This window comes from Apodemus sylvaticus, chromosome 22 (genome assembly GCF_947179515.1).
Source record: "Apodemus sylvaticus chromosome 22, mApoSyl1.1, whole genome shotgun sequence".
NCBI lineage: Eukaryota > Metazoa > Chordata > Mammalia > Rodentia > Muridae > Apodemus > Apodemus sylvaticus.
This window is the reverse complement of record NC_067493.1, coordinates 15,734,387-15,756,718: the sequence shown is the minus strand read 5'-3', so window position 1 is coordinate 15,756,718 and position 22,332 is coordinate 15,734,387. Positions and strand designations below refer to the sequence as shown.

Genomic DNA, 22,332 nt, shown 5'->3' with positions numbered 1-22,332 from the left:
TCCACACTGCTGTTCATCACCAAAGGAAGTCAGGACTGGAACTCAAGCAGGTCAGGAAGCAGGAGCTGATGCAGAGGCCATGGAGGGATGTTCCTTATTGGCTTGCTTCCCCTGGCTTGCTCAGCTTGCTCTCTTATAGAACCCAAGACTTCCAGCCCAGGGATGGTACCACCCACAAGGGGCCCTCCCCCTTGATCACTAATTGAGAAAATGCCTTACAGCTGGATCTCATGGAGGCACTTCCTTAACTGAAACTTCTTTCTCTGTGATAACTCCAGCCTGTGTCAAGTTGACATAAACCTAGCCGGCACAGCACCTAACTCAGATGTTCAGACTGAACTACCCCTGTTGACCAGGTGGTTTCATGCATGGCCCAATAGCACCTCCGCCCCAGTGTGAACAAAACCACCTTCCTGTTCTCCTTGGAACCTTCCAGAAGCTGAGAGTGCAAGGAAGAGTGTCAGGCTGTTGAGAGGATGCCGAGTTGATACAGATCTCTTCCGTTCAGCCTTCGTGGGTCATCTGCCCCTTCAGTCTCGGATCTGTCTGTCACAGCCACAACCCCCTCTTCCATTACTATTAAAGTCACCCAAGAGGAGTGTGCAATATGTCATATCCAACCTTTGGTCCCCAAAGAGGAGACAGCTGCCTGTTGTTGAGTCACTCCTGAGATTAAGTGAGCAAGCCTGGGCTATTGTCCTCTTGTCACAGTTGCTACAGAGTCCTGGCTTAAAACATTAAGTCATGTGTGCACTGGCCAGCCCTAGGTTCTAAGTGCAGGCAGGGGCTTGTGTCTCTTGAGGCTGCAGGCCAGGATTTCTGCCCCCCCAACCCCCCCAGGGTTTCACTGTGTAGCCTTGGCTAGCCTGGAAAACTCTGGTCTCAAACTCAGAGACTGTTCTTCCCTCCTTCAAGGCTTATGTCACTCACTACACCCTGATTATTTACATAACCAGGAACACCAAGGTTAACTCATCATGGTTACCAGGCTTTATGAGGTAGGCAGTGAAAGGGGCCTTGGCCAGCAGACTCTTCACTCACAGTGGGCCATTTCCTGTGCCTCTTGACTTCACAGTTCTGTTTCCCTGCCAGACCAGTATCAAACTAAACCATAGCTCAGATGCCCCCATTTAATCGCTCTAGGAAATGCCCTCACTCCCCGCCCCCACATCTGAGCGACCTCTTCAAGGAGACAGGATCTCACAGGACGTCACCCCCATGCTGAATCTGTGTCCCTCAGGACACACAGCATCTCCACTGGTGGTGTGCGTTCCCAAAGCAGGCCAGGGCCCTGTGCCCCAATGGTGACCGCGATGTTAGCAGAGGACCAGAGGAACTAGAGCTAGAGAAGAAAGAACCATCTAGAAGGACCGCAGAGTCACAGGACACACTGGGTATGGAGCCACAGAGAAAGCCTCGGGGATGCTACCGACCACTGAGACACCAGAGACATACAAAGACCTCACCAGAAACAGTTTGGATGCTGTCCTTATGGATTATTGATTCTCAAGTGCTAAAGAGGATTAACTCCGATTACACCATTTTTCAGGAACTTTATCAAACGGAGGTCAAAGCATACACATAACTGACAAAACCGGATTACGGTAGGGTGAGCGCTCAACACAAATCAGGGATGGACTGGAGGTCAGATGGGCATCAAATGCGTCAGGACTGGAGAGCAGACAGAAGCTACTGGTCTCTGCTTAGGTAGCCTGGGAAACAGGAGACCTTCTTGGCTTCGGGCCCTGGAGGCAGCCAGGCCTGCTTCTCCTGTCCCAACAGTCTCCTAGAACCAGGCGCTCAGCCGACCTCGCTGCCAGCTGCCAGTCTTCGGCTGACCTCGGCTGTCTTCGGCTAACCTCGGCTGTTTTCTCCTGACCTCGGCTGTCCTCGCCTGACCTCGGCTGTCTTCGCCTGACCTCGGCTATCCTCCCCTGACCTCGGCTGTCCTCCCCTGACCTCGGCTGTCCTCGGTTTTCCTCAGCAGAATAAAGACCACAGCAGGAACTTGCTCATCCGTGTGATTGACAGGAAGGCGCCACCTGAAGCAGGCTCACCAGAGTTCTCCAGCATATTTGTGTCTGTTGAAAGTCACACACAAACACACCTCTCCACACGCATACACCTATACCCAAATAAAGAGAAATTCCAATGCATATTCTTATACAGTATAAAAAGTAATAATTACCCAGGAATGCGACATGGAAAAAAACGACTGAATTTTGACTTGACGTTGAAGGCGATGTACTCTGAAATTATATTTGATATTGGTCCTACCTACAAGTCACTGCGACCTGTAAGAAACTGACTGAGTTACCACAGGGCAGGCGGTGTACGCAGCGTGGATATAGACAATGCAAGCTGGAAGGCCTGAGATTTTTATCACTGAACTCAAAATGACAGGCAATTTAAACATACAAGCTAATTTCTAGAATTTTCCCTTTGATGGTTTTGAACTGTAGTTGACTAAAATACTAACCCACAAGCAGATCTCAACGTGCTTCTGGAATCATCTGGCGCTATTTCCTCCTCCATCAGGTGAAGACTTTCTATACCTTTCAGGACACCACATGCTAGTTTTCTCCTGGGTTAGCCAGCTGTTGTCTACAGCCTGTTTCCCTGGGTTCCTTCTTGGTCTTAATTAATCCCAGGATTTTTACCACATATGCAAGAATAAGGGAATTTCTATATGAATTGTAAGTCAAAATGGCAAATGCCAAACCCTATCATCTTAGTTACTTTTCTATTTCAGAGACATACAAAGATCTCACCAGAAACAGTTTGGACACTGTCCTTATGGGTTATTGATTCTCAAGTACTAAAGAGGATTAACTCTGATCACACCATTTTCAGGAACTTTATCAGCGGAGGTCAAAGCATACACATAACTGACAAAACCGGATTACGGTAGGGTGAGCACTCAACACAAATCAGGGATGGACTGGAGGTCAGATGGGCGTCAAATGCGTCAGGACGAGAGAGCAGACAGAAGCTACTGGTCTCTGCTCAGGTAGCCCGGGAAACAGACCTTTGTGGCTTCGGGCCCAGTGACAAAACCCTGTGACCAAAGTGACTAATAAAAGAAGGCATTTATTTTGGGGGCTTACCATTCCAGAGGGTTAGAGTCCATGGTCATTGTGTCTAGGAACGTGTCAGCAGGCAAGCCCGCATGGTCCTGGAGCAGATCCACAAACATGAGGCAGAGTAACAGGGTGGGGAGCTTTTAAAACCTCAATCCATCCACAGTGGACAGGGTTTCCCAACTAGGCCACGCCCCAACAAGGCCACGCCCCTAATCCTTCGCAAATCACCCAACTGGTTACTAAGTATTCAATGATAGGAGCTTATGCGGGAGCATTCTCATTCAAACTATTATGCCTGTTTATGTGTATGTGTGTGTGTATGTATGTATATATGTATGTATGTATGTATGTATGTATGTATGTATGTATGTATATGATAATATACCCATGGATATATGCCAAGGGAGGCAGATGCAGAGATGCAGCTCCTTACTGCTGCCCGCAGCACTTCAGGTCTTACTTTCAAGCCAGATCCGAGGCTTCGTTGCAGAAAGAATTTCAATGAGAAAGCGTATGAAGGACTGAACTGAGAAGACACTTTCCCAGGGCGCACCCAGCTTCCCTGTCTTTACGATGAGCTCACACCAACGACCCCATGGCTTTCTTTCACTTCATGGTGTAACTTACAACAGACTTTAACGATGAAGCAAAGCTTCAAGTTTAAATGTTAAGACATAGAAGCAAGTTTACTTATTTCTTGATGAGATGGTGAGGTGTTTTTTTTTTTTTTTTTTTTTTTTTTTTTTTTTTTTTATGTTTAAGGAGAGGAGTTGTAATTCGGGGAAGCACAAGGTTGTCAACTTCTGGCCCTAAGCGGGTTTTTTGTTTTTGATTTTTTTGTTTGTTTGGTTTTTGTCTTTAGCATCCCCGTCTGAGGTATCTTTGTGCCAACACGCCCGCTCCCTGAAGGCAGTTTTCTTTCCCATGCTCTCTTAAGTTGCTTTTGTTCTGCCTCATGCAGATCAAAATAGGCAGGACTGTTGGCACAGGCGGCAGGGAGGAGGCCTGAGGACAGTTATGCTGGACATGAGATGGGGTAAGGAGATGTCCAGGATGCCAGTGCATGCTCAGATTTTCTGAAGGGACTCTTGCCAGCTCGAGCATCATCTTCCTCCCTTATTCCTTCTGCTTTGCTTTAAAAAAAATCCCTTACATTCCTGAAGCTAGCCCCCAAGGTCTATTCCCTTATTTGACCACTTCCTCCTCCTCCTGAGGCTGACCACCGAGTGGTAGTATTGAAGTCCAGCAATCAAAAGCCCCCTTTGGTTCACCTAATTAACATGCAATTAAAATTAAACACCTCATCTTAGCACAGGGTTCCCCCTTTACCTTGGCAAACCACCATTTGCCTGTGGGCTGCATCTGTCTCCTCTCTATCCAGAGGCAGACCTTTGTCCCCTCTGGGACAGGGTTCCCCTTTCCCTGTTCCCTTCCCCTTCTCCCTCATCCTGCATCTCCTGTCTTTGTTCCTTATCCCTGCTCTTTGTCCCTCTTGGAGAAGTAAACCTCCTTTGTGCTGAGAACTTGATCTTGAGGTGTCTTGAGCCAACTTTGAAGTCCCTACATTTTCCTAATAATGCAAGTTGGTCATTAACATATGATAGGGGACACCTAAAGTAGAATTCAAATCAACTGCTTTCTTCACACTTTCCGACATCATCCTTGGCATTGTTAAAATAGCATACATTCAGGACTGGAGAGAAGGCTCAGTTCAGAGCACTGCCAGTTCTTGCAGGGACCCCAGTTCAGTTCCAACCCCCGACACCAGGCAGCTCACAACCATCTGATGCCCCCTTCTGGCCTCTTCAGTCACTAGCTCATGTGACATGCTACACATAAAAAAAAAAATACCTTGTAGGAATGCTCAGAAAAGGTAACGGGCCTGCTTTAATGTTAGCATAAAGCTGACAATAATGTCCATCTTCCCTTTCCTGCTGAGACCTAAATTGACCATTAGACCCTAAGATGAAATCATTGTACAGATTTTTTTTTCTTTTACAATATTATTTTAATTGTGGAAATAACATCTGGTTAGGATTTTCTGCTTTGCCACATTTCAAATCGCCCTGGTGTCCTTTTAGCAGGTGACACCAACTGGGATTCCTACGCTACCACGATGAAGACAGCATTCACACCTAAAAGAGGGATAGTGCCTGAGTTAATACGGTAGGTGTCTGCTTGCGCCACATCGACCTACCCACTGCAATCCGGCTTCGCCTTTTATTAATCCAAATCAAGTAGAAATAGCAACCGGAAACACTAGTAGGGCAGGGTCTCCAGTGCGCTATGCATTCCATCACGAATCTTAAGAATTCACCTTGCAAACTTCAAGGCTAGACTTGCTGAAATCAGAAAAAAATATCACCTACTGGTTCTTCCCAATGCCACCGAGCGCTGTGAGTCGGTATAGACTGTGTTGATAGACAAGATGAAGGACTTGCGTATCTCCCACAGGCCAGAGCAGGCAGGCAGTGCAGCTACTGATGACTCTGTGTGTGTATGTGTGTGTGTGTGTGTGTGTGTGTGTGTGTGTGTGTGTATCACCACTAGCACCCATGCCGTCCCAGACGCTCACAGCAGGCAGCTCGCTCGGTACTTCCTTCCACTTTCCCGTTACTGCAGCCAGCGTCAGCTCGCAGCTTCTCCCGTAGACTCCTGCGAGCGAAGGCTGTGGGCTTTTTGGCCCCTTCTGAGATCCGTGGAGGGGAAGTGTCTCAGTTATTTTTCTGTTGCTATGATAGGGGTAAGAGTTGCTTTAGACAAATGGTTTCAGAACGTTAGCGGACGTGTGTGACAGCAGGAACACGAAGCTGAGAGATCACCTTCAGCTGCAAAGCCCAAGAGGGCAAACCGGAAGTGGGCTAGGCTCTAACTCTCAAAACCCACATGCCCACAGAAATGAGCTTCCTCCAGCTGGTATGCACCTCCTAAAGGTTTCATAACTTCTCCCAAACAGTGCCATCGAGTACTGAAATACCCGAGTTTACGGAGGACACTGCTCAACCCAACCAACAGTGAATAGCCGAGAGTAGATAACCCTGTCTTTCACTGTGTGACTGACAAGTGTAAGATCAGCAGCCAGCGCCTACACTGCACTGTTCTGTAAGCAGAATCCACTTAGGAGACTCTTTGCTAGCCCTTGTTATTTCTGCCACCCAGGAAGGCATGACGCCACCCCGGGCTCAGTTTTACTGTTGGTGCAAAGGGTATAAGGATCCTTATCCAGCAATGGAGGGAGCGTCTTCCGAGTTCTCAAGCCACTAACAGAGCAGTTAGGTCTAAGAAGTTAATTTTCATTCATAGACGAATAAAATGTTTGACACACAGCAGTGCAAAGCTGCAGATTCTTTTTTTTTTTTTTTTTGGATTTGGTTTTTTCGAGACAGGGTTTCTCTGTGTAGCCCTGGCTGTCCTGGAACTCACTCTGTAGACCAGGCTGGCCTCGAACTCAGAGATCCGCCTGCCTCTGCCTCCCAGAGTGCTGGGATTACAGGCGTGCGCCACCACCGCCCGGCTAAATTGCAGATTCTTAATGTCTGAGTGGCTGGATGTCTCACTGAGCTGGGGGAGTTACCACTGTCCCCTACTGGTCCACAGGCACTGTCAGCTGTCCAAAGAGGGACCATTTGGGACGACAGAGAAAACCAGAGATGTTCAGTGCCTTTCAAATTCACATTTTTTTAAAAAAAGTTTTTATAGCTACAAAGGATACTTCTAGCCCAATCTAAATACTGATATTTTGAGATAAAATTTTAATCATTCTCAGTGGGGACTTCAAATGCCTTAGCACATTAATATCAACTGGGATCATTTTCTAGTTCATTTGCTCGGCCACCACTATATATGACATATGACTTGAAAAATGAACTCCTTTTGCTAATTTTATTCCTTTGCTGCTGTTGCTGCTGCTGCTGAAACCCAGAGACTTAGGTAAGCAACCTACCCCTGAGGTACAACCTGGATCCAATGCTTCTTTATTCACTTACTTATTTTTATTTAAAAAAATTTATATACCTGAGTTTTCACCTACACGTATGTATGTATGTATGTATCACATGCATGCAGGACCTACAGAGTTCAGAAGAGGATGGTAGAGTCCCTGGAACTGGTGTCACAGACAGCTGTGAGCCACCAAACACAGGTCCTTAGCAGGAGTAGCAAGTGCTTGTAACTGCTAAGCAGTGTTCGGTTCCCCTTGGTTTTTGAAACAGTCTTACAATGTAGCTCAGGCTGCTGTGGAACTAGCCTAACAGCCTAGTCTAGCTTCAAATCTGTCTTCTTTCTTTACTCCCAAAGTTGTCTTTTTTTTCCTCCTTAAATGCTTCAATACATTCAGAAACGTTCCCCGTGCTGTGACGTGTTTATTCCTCACTCTTTAATTAAAATATAGTTATATCATTTTACCGCTTCCTTTCCTCTCTTCAATTCTTTCCATGTGAGCTCCCCATGTTTCTCTAATTCATGGCTCCTATTTGTTATTTAATATTGACATGTATGTGTATATATATACATATATGCATACATATATATATACACACACATACACATATACATTCCTAAATATATAAATACAACCTTCTTAGTCCATATAATATTGCTTGTTATGTACATGATTTCAGGGCTGACCACTTGGCGTTGGAAAGCAATTGGTGTGCTCTTCCCTGGGGAAGGTGTTTCTCCCACTCTCAGTTATCTTTCGCTGTCTGCAGTCCTTTGCCTGGGGTTGAGGCCTTGTGAGAGTTCCCTTTTCCGCGTTAGCATGTCTGTCGGTGTCATCCCTGGTCCAGTCTTGTTCAGGCAGCCATGCTGGTGAGACTTCTGGGCGTCGCTTCATTGGCATTTCTAGGAGATGCAAGTTCACAGCAAATGTCCTGTCCCTGTGGCCCTTGCAATCCTTTCCCCACCCCCGCCCCACCTCTCACCCTTGTCCACAGTTATCCCTGAGCCTTGGGTGCAGGAGTCCAACTCTAGATGCATCGACTGGAGCGGGGCACACAGGACTGGGCACCACAGAGTCACTTGCTCTTTGTATTTTGATTGGTTAGAGTTTTCTGTAATGATCTCTGTATGTTGCAAATATTTCTTTGACGAGAAGTGAGATTTACATACGAAGATGTGGAGCTCGGTACCACGGGAGAAAGCAGGCAGTGTTCGTCTTTTGGGGTCAGAGTTACCCAATGACCAAATGATCATTTCTAGTCCATGAATCTACAGGCAGATTTCACTGCCCTTTACAGCTGCAGAGCGGACATATTTAAAGCTGTATATGTAGCACATATGCACTGTGCGATACTTCCCATACACCAAATGTCGTATATGCACCACGTTTTCATCATCTTTTCTCCAGTTGAAGGACATTTAGATTGTGATAGCAATTTATCAATCGCCCGATTACACTTCTTTGTAACTGGATGTATTCATAGAAAATAAGTTTCAAGCATTATCTATGACCTAAAGAGTTCAGTTATCAGTTATTTTAAGCACCTGATTGCTCAAAGCAATATATGTGTGTGTATACATATATATGTATATATATATTAATAAAATGAAGTTAATAATTAGTAAGCTCATGTATCCAGCTCCCCATGCTGTGATTTTTAGGGTGACAGGCCCCCGGACATCAACTGTCTTCTGCTTTTGATTGTTTTTTCAGTGGACTGATGCTAGTGACAAGAAAATTCAGCCATCTATGAATGAGCAGATTGTCAGAGAGAGAGAGAGAGAGAGAGAGATCCAGTGACAGGGTGTCACTTAGATGCCAGAAATCACGAGGCGATTGTTAATGACTGACCTGCTGGTGACTTGGTGGGGAGCCCATCCCATTTTATTGAAAGCAAATGTCATGCCCCGTCATCTACTTAGTTAGTCCCCATGTCACAGACTGAGAAGTACACAGATCACCTGATCAGACAGCTGCTGGAGTATGCCGATTGATCTTTTACTGGGATGTAACTATTTAAAATGTTATCTAACTCAAGACGCACTCAGAAAGCAAAACAGGAATTTTGACAAATGTTTGTGGATGCATTTTTTTAATTTGTTTTTATTTTATGTGTGTGAATGGTTCGCCTTCATTTATAACTGTGTCCCACATGCTTGCCTGAGGCTTGAGGAGGCCTGGAGAGGGCTTTGGAGGCCTGGAACTGGAGTCACAGATGATTGTGAGCCATCATGTGGGTATTGGGAATAGGACCTGGGTCCTCTGAAAGAAAAGCCAGTGTGCTGACCATTCAGAAATCTCTCCAAACCTGATAGAACTTTTAAAAAAAATATGTATTTATTTTATGTATATATGAGCTCATTGTCAGTGTCACTGTCTTCAGACACACCAGAAGAGGGCATTAGAGCCAATTACAGATGGTAGTGAGCCACCATGTGGCTGCTGGGATTTGAACTCACGACCTTTTGGAAGAGCAGCCAGTGCTCTTAACCGCTGAACCATCTCTCCAGATAGAACTTTTAAAAGAAAGGCTTTTAACTATCACAGATTTAAATACATTTTTTTCTAACTCTTGGAACTAAAATTTTAATTTGTACGGTTTATACCATCTTTGAGTATTTGGTAACAGCAGTTTTTGTTGCCAAAGTTGCAAAACTATTCTTATTTTCTATCAAGATGAAATCTACCTGCACTTACTAGTCACAAAAATGTTATATTTAAGAACTATTTTAAAAATTGAAACATAATCTTTTGTGTGTGTGTGTGACATGCCTTTAATCCCAGAGGCAGGTGGATCCTTTCTCCCCCCTCCTCCCTCTTTGTGATTTCAAGACCAGAATGGTCTACGACTATAAATTCCAGACTGTACAGGGCTACATAGTGGAATCCTGTCTCAATCTCAAAACAAATAGGTGACGTCCCCTAGTTAAATACACTGCTATACAGAACACGGTGCTAAACTTTTGAGAATAAGTAGCAACTACACTTAAATGTCAGAGTCAACCAGGCAAAGTGGCCCATGCCCGGGATCCCAGCACTTAGGAGGCTGAGGAAGATGGCTAGTTTGAAGTCAGGCTGTGCCACATAGTTAGACTCTGTCTTGTGTCTCTGTCTCTCTATGTCTGAGTCTGTCTCTCTGTGTTTTTCTGGCTGTCTGACTGTCTGGCTGTCTGAGTCTCTGTTTCTATCTGTCTCTCTGTCTCTCTTTTATAAACAGCTTCATTGATTTATAGCACCATTGGATTGACTACATTGCAGTGAACATTACAACCTGATTAGATGAAACACGAGATTAAGATATCCCATTGAACAATGACCCCTAACTCTGAAAAGCACCAAGCAGCACACGATTCTTCTGAACCAGTTTTATCTGGTAATCTTGGAGCATGATGGCCCGGGAAGTTTGGTTCTATTTAAAGCGCTGACAGCAGCTTGTGCGGTTTCCCGCGTTCAGACTCATTTTCCTCTCCAGCTAATGACATTTCCCAGGGACTTTTTTATAAGCTGAAAACCAAAAATGCTTAACTTTAAATATGTGAGGAGAAGAGACATTTAAAGTACTCTACATGCTCTCTCTCTCTCTCTCTCTCTCTCTCTCTCTCTCTCTCTCTCTGTGTGTGTGTGTATGTGTGTGTGTGTGTGTGTGTGTGTGTGTGTGTGTGTGTTTTGAGACAGGGTTTCTCTATGTAGCCCTGGCTGTCCTGGAACTCACTCTGTCGAACAGGCTGGCCTTGAACTCAGAAATCTGCCTGCCTCTGCCTCCTGAGTGCTGGGATTAAAGGTGTGCGCCACCACTGCCAGGCGCCCCTACATGCTCTCTTAGGAGGCTCTCCCTAAGACAGATGAACATTTTATAACTGCTAGGAGACAGGGACAGATGTGACTGAGCCAGGCTGCCCCAGGCGTGGGAATTGAAGCATCGGGCTCAGCCTGGGATACCCAGACCCAACGCTGCCCTTTCCCTACCACAGAAGGGGAGCCTAGGACATCCCTGGTGACAAGCAGGCGTCCCTGAAAACTCTCTACTCAGTTTCCCCCAGTGAGTCCATTCCTCCCTCTTTTTGCATTTGTCGTAATTCAATAGGCCAAAGATTCCAGTTGATTCATATTTTGTATTTCAGCAAAAAAAATAATAATAATACTTAATGTGTGATGGTATAAACATCCAGCAGTGCATAGTATCTGGTGGTAATGTCTCATGATAATATCAAATGGGAGTAATGCCTGGGGCAGGGGGCTAGGTCATCTAGTGTTAATATCTGATGATAGTATTTGGTGACTTATTTATTTCATGTGTGTTGGTATTTTGTCTGAATGTATGTCTGTGTGAAGATGTCGGATCTCCTGGAACTGGAGATACAGTTTTGAGCTGCCATGTGGCTTCCTTAGAATAGAACCACAGGCCGTCTGGAAGAACGGTGCTCTAACTGCCTTGAGCTGTGAGTTGGTGTTGGCAACCTGAGTTTCAGTGGAGACTTGCACACTGAAGTAGAATGTCCGGAGCCAGGGAGGTGGCTCAGTGGATAAGAGCACTGGTTGCTGTTCCAGAGGACCTGGGTTCTGTCCTCACCACTTACACAGAGACTCACCTCCGTCTGTAACTCCAGTTCGCAGGATCCGGTGCCCCATCAGGCAATAGGCTTGTAGATGGTACACATATAAAATACCCGTGCACATATAAAATATCCATGCACATATAACATACCAGTGCACATATATCAGTAAAAATCTTATTTTTGAAATGTTTAAAAGACAAGCAATATCTTAATTCACAGGTCTTTTCCTTTAACCCACTAGAATATCTCTCTAGAGAACCACTTTCATTCACCAACTAGTCAGTTGCATTGAAGTAATCTTTGGAATGAGAATATGCAACTCTTGAAAAATCACTCAGATACGGTTTAGATTGTTATTCTCCATTTCATTTTATGTCTTGTTGTTGTCCCAACGTAAAGCGTTGGTTTTATTAAGGGAATCTGAAAATTCAGTAACATCCTGGCATTAAATCTTAAACCAGCAAATCTTCTTTAAAAATCGTATAACACACAAAACAGTTTGACATGAGTGTCACGGTAGTGTTTTGGATTTGATCTCTTTGAAGTTCTCAACCTGATAATACCGAGACTGGCCTCCGGAACAGGTCTGGGGTGTGCCTGTGAGGGAATTCTATATTGATTGCGTTGATGGAGGTGAAAAGACTCATCCACTGTGGGCGGCACCATTCCCTGGCTGGGTTCCTGAACTGTGTTACGGAGGAAGGGAACTAAGCATTCATTACTCTCTGTTTTCTGGGTGTTGGTTGTGAAGTGGCTGCCTGCTTCAGGTTCCGGCCACCTTGACCTTCCAAGAGGGATTGGCTCTTGAGCTGTGGGGCAAAGGAGACCCTTTCTCCATTGAGGTTGTTGTCAAAGTATCTTGTGACTGTATCTGGAACAGACACCGAGACCAAGATATCGTCCCTTACTCTAATTTCTACCTTTTGCTTTTATAGCCCAAAGAGCACCAGAAGATTAGGATATACTTACTCGCTTAGTGATCCTATTCTGAATGAGACCCAATACCATGATGAGTATACCTGGAAACTACGTTCTAAAGAAAATATGGTAAAAACTGGGACTTCAAGAGGAGTAAGGAACCACAAAACTCATCCCGGTCAAGTAAGTAAGATACTAGCTATTCGTCTGCAGATGCAACACTGTCTTCAGCCTGTAAGAACCTTGCTGAGTCCATCCATCTGTCTGTCTGTGGTCTGAAAGACATGCTCCACCTTGCTGTCTCTCCTTCATGGTCTCATGCCTCCCCCCTATTTCTACTCCCTAGAGTTCAGACATCTTAAAAAGCTGAAGTGATGTTCATGTATTATGAAATTAGCTCCTACAATGGGAACAAGTCAGCGATGTTTAGTACATGCGTGGTTTTGTGTTCTACCATCTCTATATTGTATTTTCTTCACCCACTGGAGTCACTCTTATCCCCTCTTCTCTTACCCTCACACCCACCAATCTGATTTTTAAAAAATTATTTTATGTGTGTGAGTGTTTTGCCTTTATTGTATGTACCTCATGCATGCCTGGTTACAGATGGTTGTGAGCTTCCAAGTATGTGTTGGGAACTGAACCTGGGTCCTCTGCCAAAAAAGGAACAGCCAGTGCTCTAACCACTGAGCCCTCTCTCCAGCCCCTCCCCCATCCACTTTTAATCTCTATGGATTACCCATCGTGGATAGTTTACACGAGAGATCATGTACTGTGATTTTTATGTCTGGTTTCTTCCAGTTAGTACGACTTTCTGGGTTCCCCCTGTTATAGCAGCATCAGGACTTTTCACAGTTAAATAATACTACACACTATGCCACAGTTTTCTCATCCATTTATCCAGCGATCTACCTTTGGGCTGGTCCTACATTTTGATTATTGTACATAGTGCCGTTAGGAAGAGGCTTGCACAAGTACTTGAGTCTACGATCACGTTTTTGGACACTTAAACCTCCCCGTCTTTCATCATTATTACTTCTCTTTAGAATTTCCCCTCCTACCCAAGGGGAGCACAGCCCGGAGAGATATCTCCAATTATCTTCCCCAGAGGATGGAGGCTTCAGGTCCTCCTGTTGTTTGTTCTTGGCACTGTGTTCTATTGTAAAGGATTTCGTTTGCGCAGCTGCCATCTGGGTTGGAGCCACCAGGGGGCATCTGGCAGATGACGAGGTGGTAGAATGGATGCTGATGACTAAGAGAGAAGGAAAGAAAACACTCGCTGTTCTGACTTGTATGTGTGGTGCTGATGCTGCAGCCTGGGCAGGAACCTGTGGAGGACTCTGTGGTGGGGAAGGGCGATGGGGGATATGGGAAGGCACAGGGATTGGAAGTCTGTCAGCAGGTAGATGAGTCTGAGGATGTAGACTTGAGAAGCAGAACATACACCATGCAACACTTAATGAGTCTCCTCATGGCCTCCACTGGTTCGGCCATTAAGAGCACTTGATGCTCTTGCAGAGGACCCAGGCTCAGTTCCCAGAACCCACGTGGCAGCTCACAACCATTCATAATTCCTGTTCTAGGAAACTGGATGACTTCTTCCTCTGAAGCACGATGTGCACATACACACATACATATATACATATATATGCTCATAACACAAGAAATGAAAATAAGTAAATCTTAAAAAAAAAAAAAAACAGGATCTCTCTGTGTATCCCTGGTTGTCCTAGAACTTTTTTTATAGTCCAGGCTGACCTCGAACTCAGAGATCTGCCTGCCTGTGTCTCCCAAGTGCTGCTGCACCCTAGCCTCGATAAATACATCTTTAAAAATTAAAAACAATGCAAAATAATTTGTAATTATTGTAAATGTATACACATATGCATATACGAGGTTTCCCTTTATCTGAAGTAATACTAAAGACTTTTTTCCCCCTAAATTTTATGTGTATAGATATTTTGCCTGTAAATCTGTCTATGCAACATGGTGTATATCTGGTACCCATGGAGGCCAGTAGAGGGTGTTAGACCTGGAAACTGAAGTTACAGGTGTTTCTGAGCTGCCACATGGGGTGGGTGATGGGAATCAAAGCTGGGTTCTCTGCAAGAGTAGCCAGAGCTGTTAATGCTGGGTCTCTCCAGCTCCCAGTTAAGGAATTTCGCTAGGCGCTGTCCCAGAACTCAGGAATGTTTTCAGCTAACAGGCGCTAGCTCACCAGACGTGTGTGTGTGTGTGTGTGTGTGTGTGTGTGTGTGTGTGTGAGCTGAGCGCCAGACTGAGGACACTATTAAATCGCCGAGTCTCAACAGCTGCTGCCATTACACAGAGAGATACAATGTATATCATGTAGCTCATTCTGTCTTGCCCAATCAGAACTGATAGTCTATTCTAATGGCTCTGCCCCGGGTCTGTGTCCTGGAGGGAGTCGCTTGCTAAACTGCAAGATAAGGATGCAGTCAACAGCATCGGGACAGAGAACCTGTCCACTCAGTGGCATCTTCACACTCACACGATGTCCGTAACTGTTCTCTCAGCAGATAGATCACAAAGGAGCGACGGGGTACTGCAAAGAACAGGGACATAACCATTATGCGGAATTCGAGGTGCTTCTGAGAAGAACATCACTAGCTTGAGGGCGAGGCGGGGATGGAGATGGGGCTTTCTTTATGAGACAGGGGACGCAAAGCAAGTTGCTTTGGGTTGGAGGCAACCACCCAGCAGAAAGGGAGAACTGAGGCTGCTAGACAGAACCCAGGACTGCTGGCGTAGGCTGGCACTGGCCTACTGGGAACACCTTAGGGATGGATCTCCCACCGAACCATCTCCGCACAGCAGCTGTGAGCGCAGGCGCAGAGCTTGGGACCTGGAGCGGTGGGTCACGGAGCTCTCTGGCTAGTGGGACCGTTTTCTGAGGGAGCTGGCAAACACGGTTACTTTTGTATCACTGTCACTAAGTGAGGGACAGGCTAAGAAAAGATGGGTGACTTATTTGGCTTGGCCTTTTAGGGGGTTCAGTCCATGTTTACCCCGCTGCAGTTGAGTCGAGCATCACGGGAACGGGAGGGGGACTGGACCGTGGAATGGTGCTACCCACATTCAGGTCGGGTCTTATCCCCTCAGGTAATCCTTTCTGGAAATGCCCCCCGGACACACAGGCGGCCACATCTTTGATGATATGAAATCCAGTCAAATTGGCAATGAAAGCTAACAACACACAGTCATGGGAGGGGAAGGCAGGGAAGGGGGCAGTGTCAGCTTGCATAGTCACTGGCTCTCTTTGGAGGTCAAAAGGAACCCCTCCCCCCCTCTGCTCCTCCAGCCTTTGCCACCAGCACGCGGCTGCAGCTCTATGGGGAGGGGAGGCTCTTTCCTCAGAGTCTTGGAGTCTGAGAAAGTCTCTCAAACACGTCACCAGGACCCAGAATTAACATGAATTTTGTTTATATGAGAGTCTCAACCCATGAAACTGACAGTCTGCTTTCCTTGCCAGCGTCAAAGGTCAGAGCAGTAGGCGAAGGTCACCTGCGAGAGTTCAGCCTTCATTGTCAACTTGACTGGATTTGATCTCGCATCCCGGACATCCTGCTCTGGGTGTCTTGGAGTTTGCAGAGAACTTTAACTGAGGCAAGACACACTCTGAATGAGGGTTTGCCATTCCTGGTAGCTCCGGTCCTATAATGAATAAAAAGGGGGATTGGGGAGGAGGAAGGCAGCTGAGTTCCCTCCCTGAGTAGAGAGCATTTATCTGCCTCAACTTACCAGCTAAGGATGCAGTGTGACCAGCTCTCTCGGACCTTGCCACCTCGAGACCCCTGTCACAATAGATTATAACTCTCAGATCATTTCCCCCCTTCAGTTGCTTTTCTCTCCAATTTTCTCCCAGTGAGAAAAGTACCTGGGTCAGTGCTCAGGTTATAGCTTGTAACTGCCTGACCCTCCTGTCAAGCTCTCTGACAGGCAGCCACCGAGGGGCCTGGCTGCTGGCGATAAAGGGTCCGGAGGGACACAGACACACAAACACTCGTGTGCATTCTCGACTCCGTGAAGTGGGCCTGACTGGGTTCCTTATGCCAACAGGAATCCGTTCAGTGGACACACCCTAGAGGGAACCAAAAGCAACAGCTCCCTTGGATAGAGCCTCCTTCCATGGAAAAGGTACAGGATGCAATAGCCAGTCAGTTCATCTCCCGTACCAAGAGAGACTTCGTGGACCTGACTCAAAGTAAGGGACCTGACTCAAAGTATGCCGTTCCTCCTTTCTCTGGGCGAGGGCCCGGGTCCCACCATGGCTGTGTCAAGTGGCTGGGAGGTAGCCTTTCTCTTACAGGAACTCTGAAGTTAGTGTGGGACAAGAAATTTTACCAACAAAAGCAGCCAATTATAGAAAGGCACATGTTGTAGGGAGTGTAGCTGGCTAGGACGCTGTTTAGTGGGGGCATTTGCCTAGAAAGTGTTAAGTCCTAGGGTTGAACCCTTAGCATTGCAAAGCAAACAAGCAAATAAAGAAATGTCTGCTGCTATAACAATCTATTTCAATGGAAGGGAGAGGCTAGAAAAGACCTCCATTAGCCAGGATTGGTGGTAAATGCCACATCTTTGGCCATTAATGCAAGAGGACTCAGACGTGTACAACTTGCCGTGTATACAAGACTGTTGAGATCTGGTCTTTTGCTATGTCTTATAATGCTGAATATGGGCCCCCAAGGTCTGGTTGCCCCAGGGATGAGGAAATCCTCACCTACATCAAGTGATGCTATATAACCTTGCTCCTTAAATTAAAACTATTGGTTGACTAAAGATGCTGACAGCCTATAGCTGGGCGGAAGACAGGTAGGTGGAGTTTCAGTTCCTGGGCTTGGGGTCTGAGGCACGACCATGAGGAGAGAGAGAGTGAAGGTGGAGAGAGGAGAAGACACCATGGAGTAAGGGATTGTGAGAACTGGCCACGAGGGCTGGCTAGTCAGAACGGAAGTGACCCAGGCAGAATACGGCACATCATGTCTCAGGGTTATGGGCAGGGACATAATCGCACAGAGGGTAGATATCTGCCCAGCTCTGGTGATGATTAAGGATTATTATAAATATAAACGTTTTGTGTTGGTTATCTGGGAACTGAATGATCAAGGCAGGGTAGAAACCTCCAGTTGAGATTAATCGAGGCAGCCAACGGTCTCAAAAACACAAAGCGAGAAGAAAGCAAAGAGAAGAGTAATGTATAATAGGCAGGGGGAGACGGAGGAGAGAAGGGCAACCGGGGAAAGGGAGGGGAGGATAAGGAAGGAGAAGGGGCACCGGGAACAGGAGGAGGAGGGAGGGAAAAGAACACCAGATCTCCCTTTCCAGTGCCAGCGGGTGATGAGGAATTAGCCAGGCAGAACCATGTCCAGAGACAGGCCTCTCTTTAGCTGATTTAAATGAGCAATCAGGGATCGAGCTTTGAAGTGAGTACTTTGTAGAACCAGAGAGCTAAGCACAGGACCACTGGGATTCCAAGAGTGGGGCTGGTTGAGATCTTCCTAGTTGGTGGTCTCTCTCTCTCTCTCTTTTCCCGTCCAGCATCTCACTCTTAACCTTCCTGATGCCTGGGTACAGACCTCCTTCGATTCTACTTTGCAGAGAATAACCATGAGTTAAGAAAAGTCTGGGGACTGGGTGAGCATTTGAGTCACTAAGTCAGCGAGTGATGTTTTTATCTGAGTTCGTTACAATGAAGCAATTTATATATCAATTCTTTGTTAAGAAAAGGGAAGGCTCGGGTTTTCTACCGCAGCAGAATACTGCTATGTGGGCGCTGTGGAATATCCGCACAGCTGGTATGTTGAACAGCGGGTGGCATTATTTTGAGAAGTAATTGAAGCTTAGGGAGTAGGGGCCTGGCTGGAGGAGGTAGGGGCAATCCACGTGGGCCTTTGAAGGGCAGATCTTATCCAGACCCACCGCCTCTGTTTCCTGCCTTCTGGGAGACGGGTGAGAATCTTGGCTCCACCACACCCTCTCTGTCATTATGTTCTACCTTACCAAGGCCCAGCCACAACGGAGCCAGCTGACTATGAGCCAAAACCTCTGAAAAGATAGCACAAAATAAATCCCTTCTCCTGTAAATTGCTGTCAGGAATTGGCTCACTGTTATGACAGCTGACTAGCACAGCGAGAAATGTATAAACAATAGTTTCGCTCATGGTGCTGGAGCCCTTGGGTCCCAGATACAGAGACATCCGCTGAGGGCCTTGGCTCTGAGGAGCCCTCAGAGGTTAGAGGCTAGAGATGTTGGGTGTCCCTGAAGCTGGCATTACAGGTGGTTATGAGTCACCTGACCTGGGTGTTAGGAGCCAACTTGGGTCCTCTGCAAGAGCAGTAAGAACTCTTAACGGCTGAGAATCTTCCCAGTCCCTCTTATCCCAAGTTCTTACTTTTTGCTGGTTTTTGTTTTGATCTTTCATATTTAGTGTAAGACCCCTCTTCAGAGGCCATGTTCACTCATGGCCAGCAGAGGGCTTGATATCCAGGTAGAGTTTGGGATATACTTGCTGAATGACAGAGTGTATGGACAACACTATTTGGGAGTTAGGTGGTTGTGAGATCAAAGGCCAGTGTTGTCTGCACGTGCACGTCAGGGCCAGAGGAGAGCATTTGGTCTCAGTGTTCTTGACGAAAGGCGTGAGTTTCTAGTCTGCTCAGTGAAAGCCAATGGTCATTGCCCCTCGTGCAGGCAAAGACGGCTCCCTAAATCTCACAGTCTGTCCACCCCTTGCTTTCTCACAGACCTCTCTGGGTTCAGGATGCCAATGACTTTCCTTGGATGGCCTCCCTTCCTAGGTGGGTCCAGGGGGTTTTATTGATGAGCAAGTCCGATGTCAGCTCTGTCTTTAAACCCCTTGGGGTCACCTGTTGCCCTCGGGAGGAAAGCTAAATGCCTCTGCTGGGGTGGTTTGTGTCATGTGATCCTTGCTTCCTCTCCATTGGTCTCCCCGTGGCCCCCACACTCATCCCACAGATGCAGCAGGCCCCTGCTCGCTCCTTCTGTCTGTATATCCCACAGAGTTTCTCTGGGGGGTTTCTTGTTTTGATCTGCCATCTAAGGCTAGACATTGGCTTCATTTCCATCCTGGAAGCCTCTTGGATTCTCATCTCAGTGGCCGTGTGTGTGTGTGTGTGTGTGTGTGTGTGTGCTCCTATTTGAGTGTGTGTTTCCATTATAAAAATGTTTAAGAGCCAGGCGGTGGTGGCGCAAGCCTGTAATACCAGCACTCTGGGAGGCAGAGGCAGGCGGATTTCTGAGTTCGAGACCAGCCTGGTCTACAGAGTGAGCTCCAGGACAGCCAGGGCTACACAGAGAAACCCTGTCTCGAAAAAACCAAAGTAAAAAAAAAAACAAAAAACAACAAACAAACAAACAAACAGAACGTTTAAGGATCTATTACACACTGCTGTTCTATTGTGCGTTCCTTTCTTTAATTGTTTGAGCTTCCAAAGCCTAGAGACCATGTCTTAGCTTTTAGTGCTCACACACTGGTGAGCTAAAGTGAATGAGTGGAAACATTAAAAACTGGCTGTTTGCACATTTGAACTTGGAGAACTTGGCCTTGACGAATTGCAACAGCAAGTGAAGAGAGCAAAAACAGCTCCCCCTTGTTATAGTCCGTGTGTTGGTGGTGCTGACGATTTTGAGTGGTCATCTATGTTTGCTTTTAGATCATGCCTTTCTGCAGAGGCTTGGTTAGTTTTGTTTTTGAGACAAGGTCTCACTATTTAACTCCTGGTTAGCTAGCCTTTAGCTCACCATGTAGACCAGGTTGCCCTCACACATGGCCAAGAATTATTTTCTTTTTTTTTCATCATGGTTCCACGGGGGCTCGAACCTAGGACCTTCAGCAATGTAAAATAGATGTGATAACTGCTATACAAAGTATAGAAGGCTCCAGGAATTTGTGTCCATCTTAATGGGACCCAGCATCTTTACTGGGGTTGGGGTTGGCATGATTGACTGGTAATAGTAGTGTCAGAGTTAACGATGGAAAATAAATCTGAGAGACTCACCACTACACTTTAAAGAAAATGGCAGTTTCTGGCTAGGTGAGGGTTGTTTTTTTATCCACAACCTCCCATCTTAGAAAAGCACAAAAGGGGCAAATAGCGTGAACCCAAACAAGACACATGCAATGTGTGTCTCCGTCAGGGCTTCCATTCCTGCACAAACATGATGACCAAGAAGCAAGTTGGGGAGGAAAGGGTTTATTCAGCTTCCACTTCCACACTGCTGTTTATCACTAAAGGAAGTCAGGACTGGAACTCAAGCAGGTCAGGAAGCAGCTGATGCAGAGGCCATGGAGGGATGTTTCTTACTGGCTTGCTTCCTTTGGCTTGCTCAGCCTGCTCTCTTATAGAACCCAAGAATACCAGCCCAGAGATGGCATCACCCACCATGGGGCCCTTCCCCCCTTGATCACTAATTGAGAAAAATGCCTTACAGTTGTATCTCATGGAGGCATTTCCCCAACTGAAGCTCCTTTCTCTGTGGTAACTCCAGCTTGTGTCAAGTTGGCACACAAAACCAGCCAATACAATATGGCTGAGGAAAACTGAGCCTACATTATGGAGGGTTTTAGTGGAAATACTTTGAAGAAATAATGATGCTATTTCCACTAATGTCAGTGATGCCCCTCAGCCCTCTGTCAGTAGGGGCTACCCTTTGACCAGCTCACTCCCAGCAGTGAGAAGGTAACTGCCAATCCATTTGGGGCTGTGAAGTTCAGCAAATAAAAACAACAGGCTGTCCAGTTAAATGGATTATGATCTGGATCAGGTAATGGATATGTGTGCGTAGTCAGACTAAGAAAAAAGCGATCACTGTTCATGTGGCATTCCGATTTAACTGGGAATCTTGTTTCATATGGCAATTTTGGCCATACCCAAAATCTCTCCCTCGTGTTTGCCTCACAAAGGCCAAGGGTGAGAGGCCCCAGTAACATGCTCCTAAGGACTTGCCTCAGAGACACGAAAATCTAGCTATTCCAAAACTATGGCCAGTTGGGCATCTACTCCCATGTCTGAGAGTGGAAAGTTTTTCTTGGTTGAAGCACTCAGAGAGAACACAGACTACACCCCCTCCAAGAGGTCTACAAGAAGAGTCGGTGTTAATGGTGCGCATTGTAGCCACTGGGCAAAGCACGACTCAGTGGCAAGCCACTCAGACATGGTTCACCATGGTAACCGTTGTCTCCCCTTCTCACCCCAGTTAAGAAGATCATGAAAAGTTTAAAAAGGTCCCGGGACTGGAAATCATCCCTTCCCCGGCCTCTGGACACTGAATTTCGATATAATTACCAAATTCCCGCTAAGATTCCCGAATTGAAGGATTTTAGTTTCAAATACGGATGCTACTCAAGCCTGCCTATTCCTTCCCAGGGTCTAGGTAAGTGAGCCTTTGGGTATTACAGCTGCACAGATCCCTGCATCCCCCACCAGGGATCTTGACCCGATGCCCAGAAGCTACCACCATAGCACTGACTTTTGAAAGGAAAGAGTTTTAATGTTAGCTGACAAGGACGGGACTTGGGTCTGTCTCAAACATCCATTAAACCAAGAGACCAAAGTGCAAGGGTGAGGGGTGAGGGAGATAGAAACTGGGACTTTTTGATTTTGTTTTTGTTTTTTAATGTGTATGGGTGCTTTACCTTCGTGTGTATCTGTGTGTCACATGTGTGACAGAGAAAACCAGAAGAGGGCCTTGGATCCCCTAGGACTGGAGTTACAGGTGGTTATGAGCTACCATGTTGGCACTGAGAATTGAACGTGTGCTCTCTGTAAGAGCAGCCAGTGCTCTTAACCCCGG

The 22,332-nt window shown here is 46.3% G+C and overlaps 1 protein-coding gene across 2 annotated transcripts in view; it reads left to right on the top strand.

Moving 5' to 3' along the window:
* The window catches only part of Tex26 (testis expressed 26), a 35,518-nt gene that overhangs the window by 1,239 nt on the left and 11,947 nt on the right, over nt 1-22,332 (top strand). The window contains exons 2-5 of one of the 2 annotated variants that reach the window (XM_052168699.1): nt 5,168-5,249; nt 12,515-12,680; nt 16,578-16,722; nt 21,736-21,912. In XM_052168699.1, coding sequence (XP_052024659.1) covers nt 5,168-5,249; nt 12,515-12,680; nt 16,578-16,722; nt 21,736-21,912 — 570 coding nt within the window. Of the gene's footprint in view, nt 1-5,164; nt 5,250-12,514; nt 12,681-16,577; nt 16,723-21,735; nt 21,913-22,332 lie in introns of both variants that reach the window. The other variant, XM_052168698.1, reaches the window with a different exon arrangement.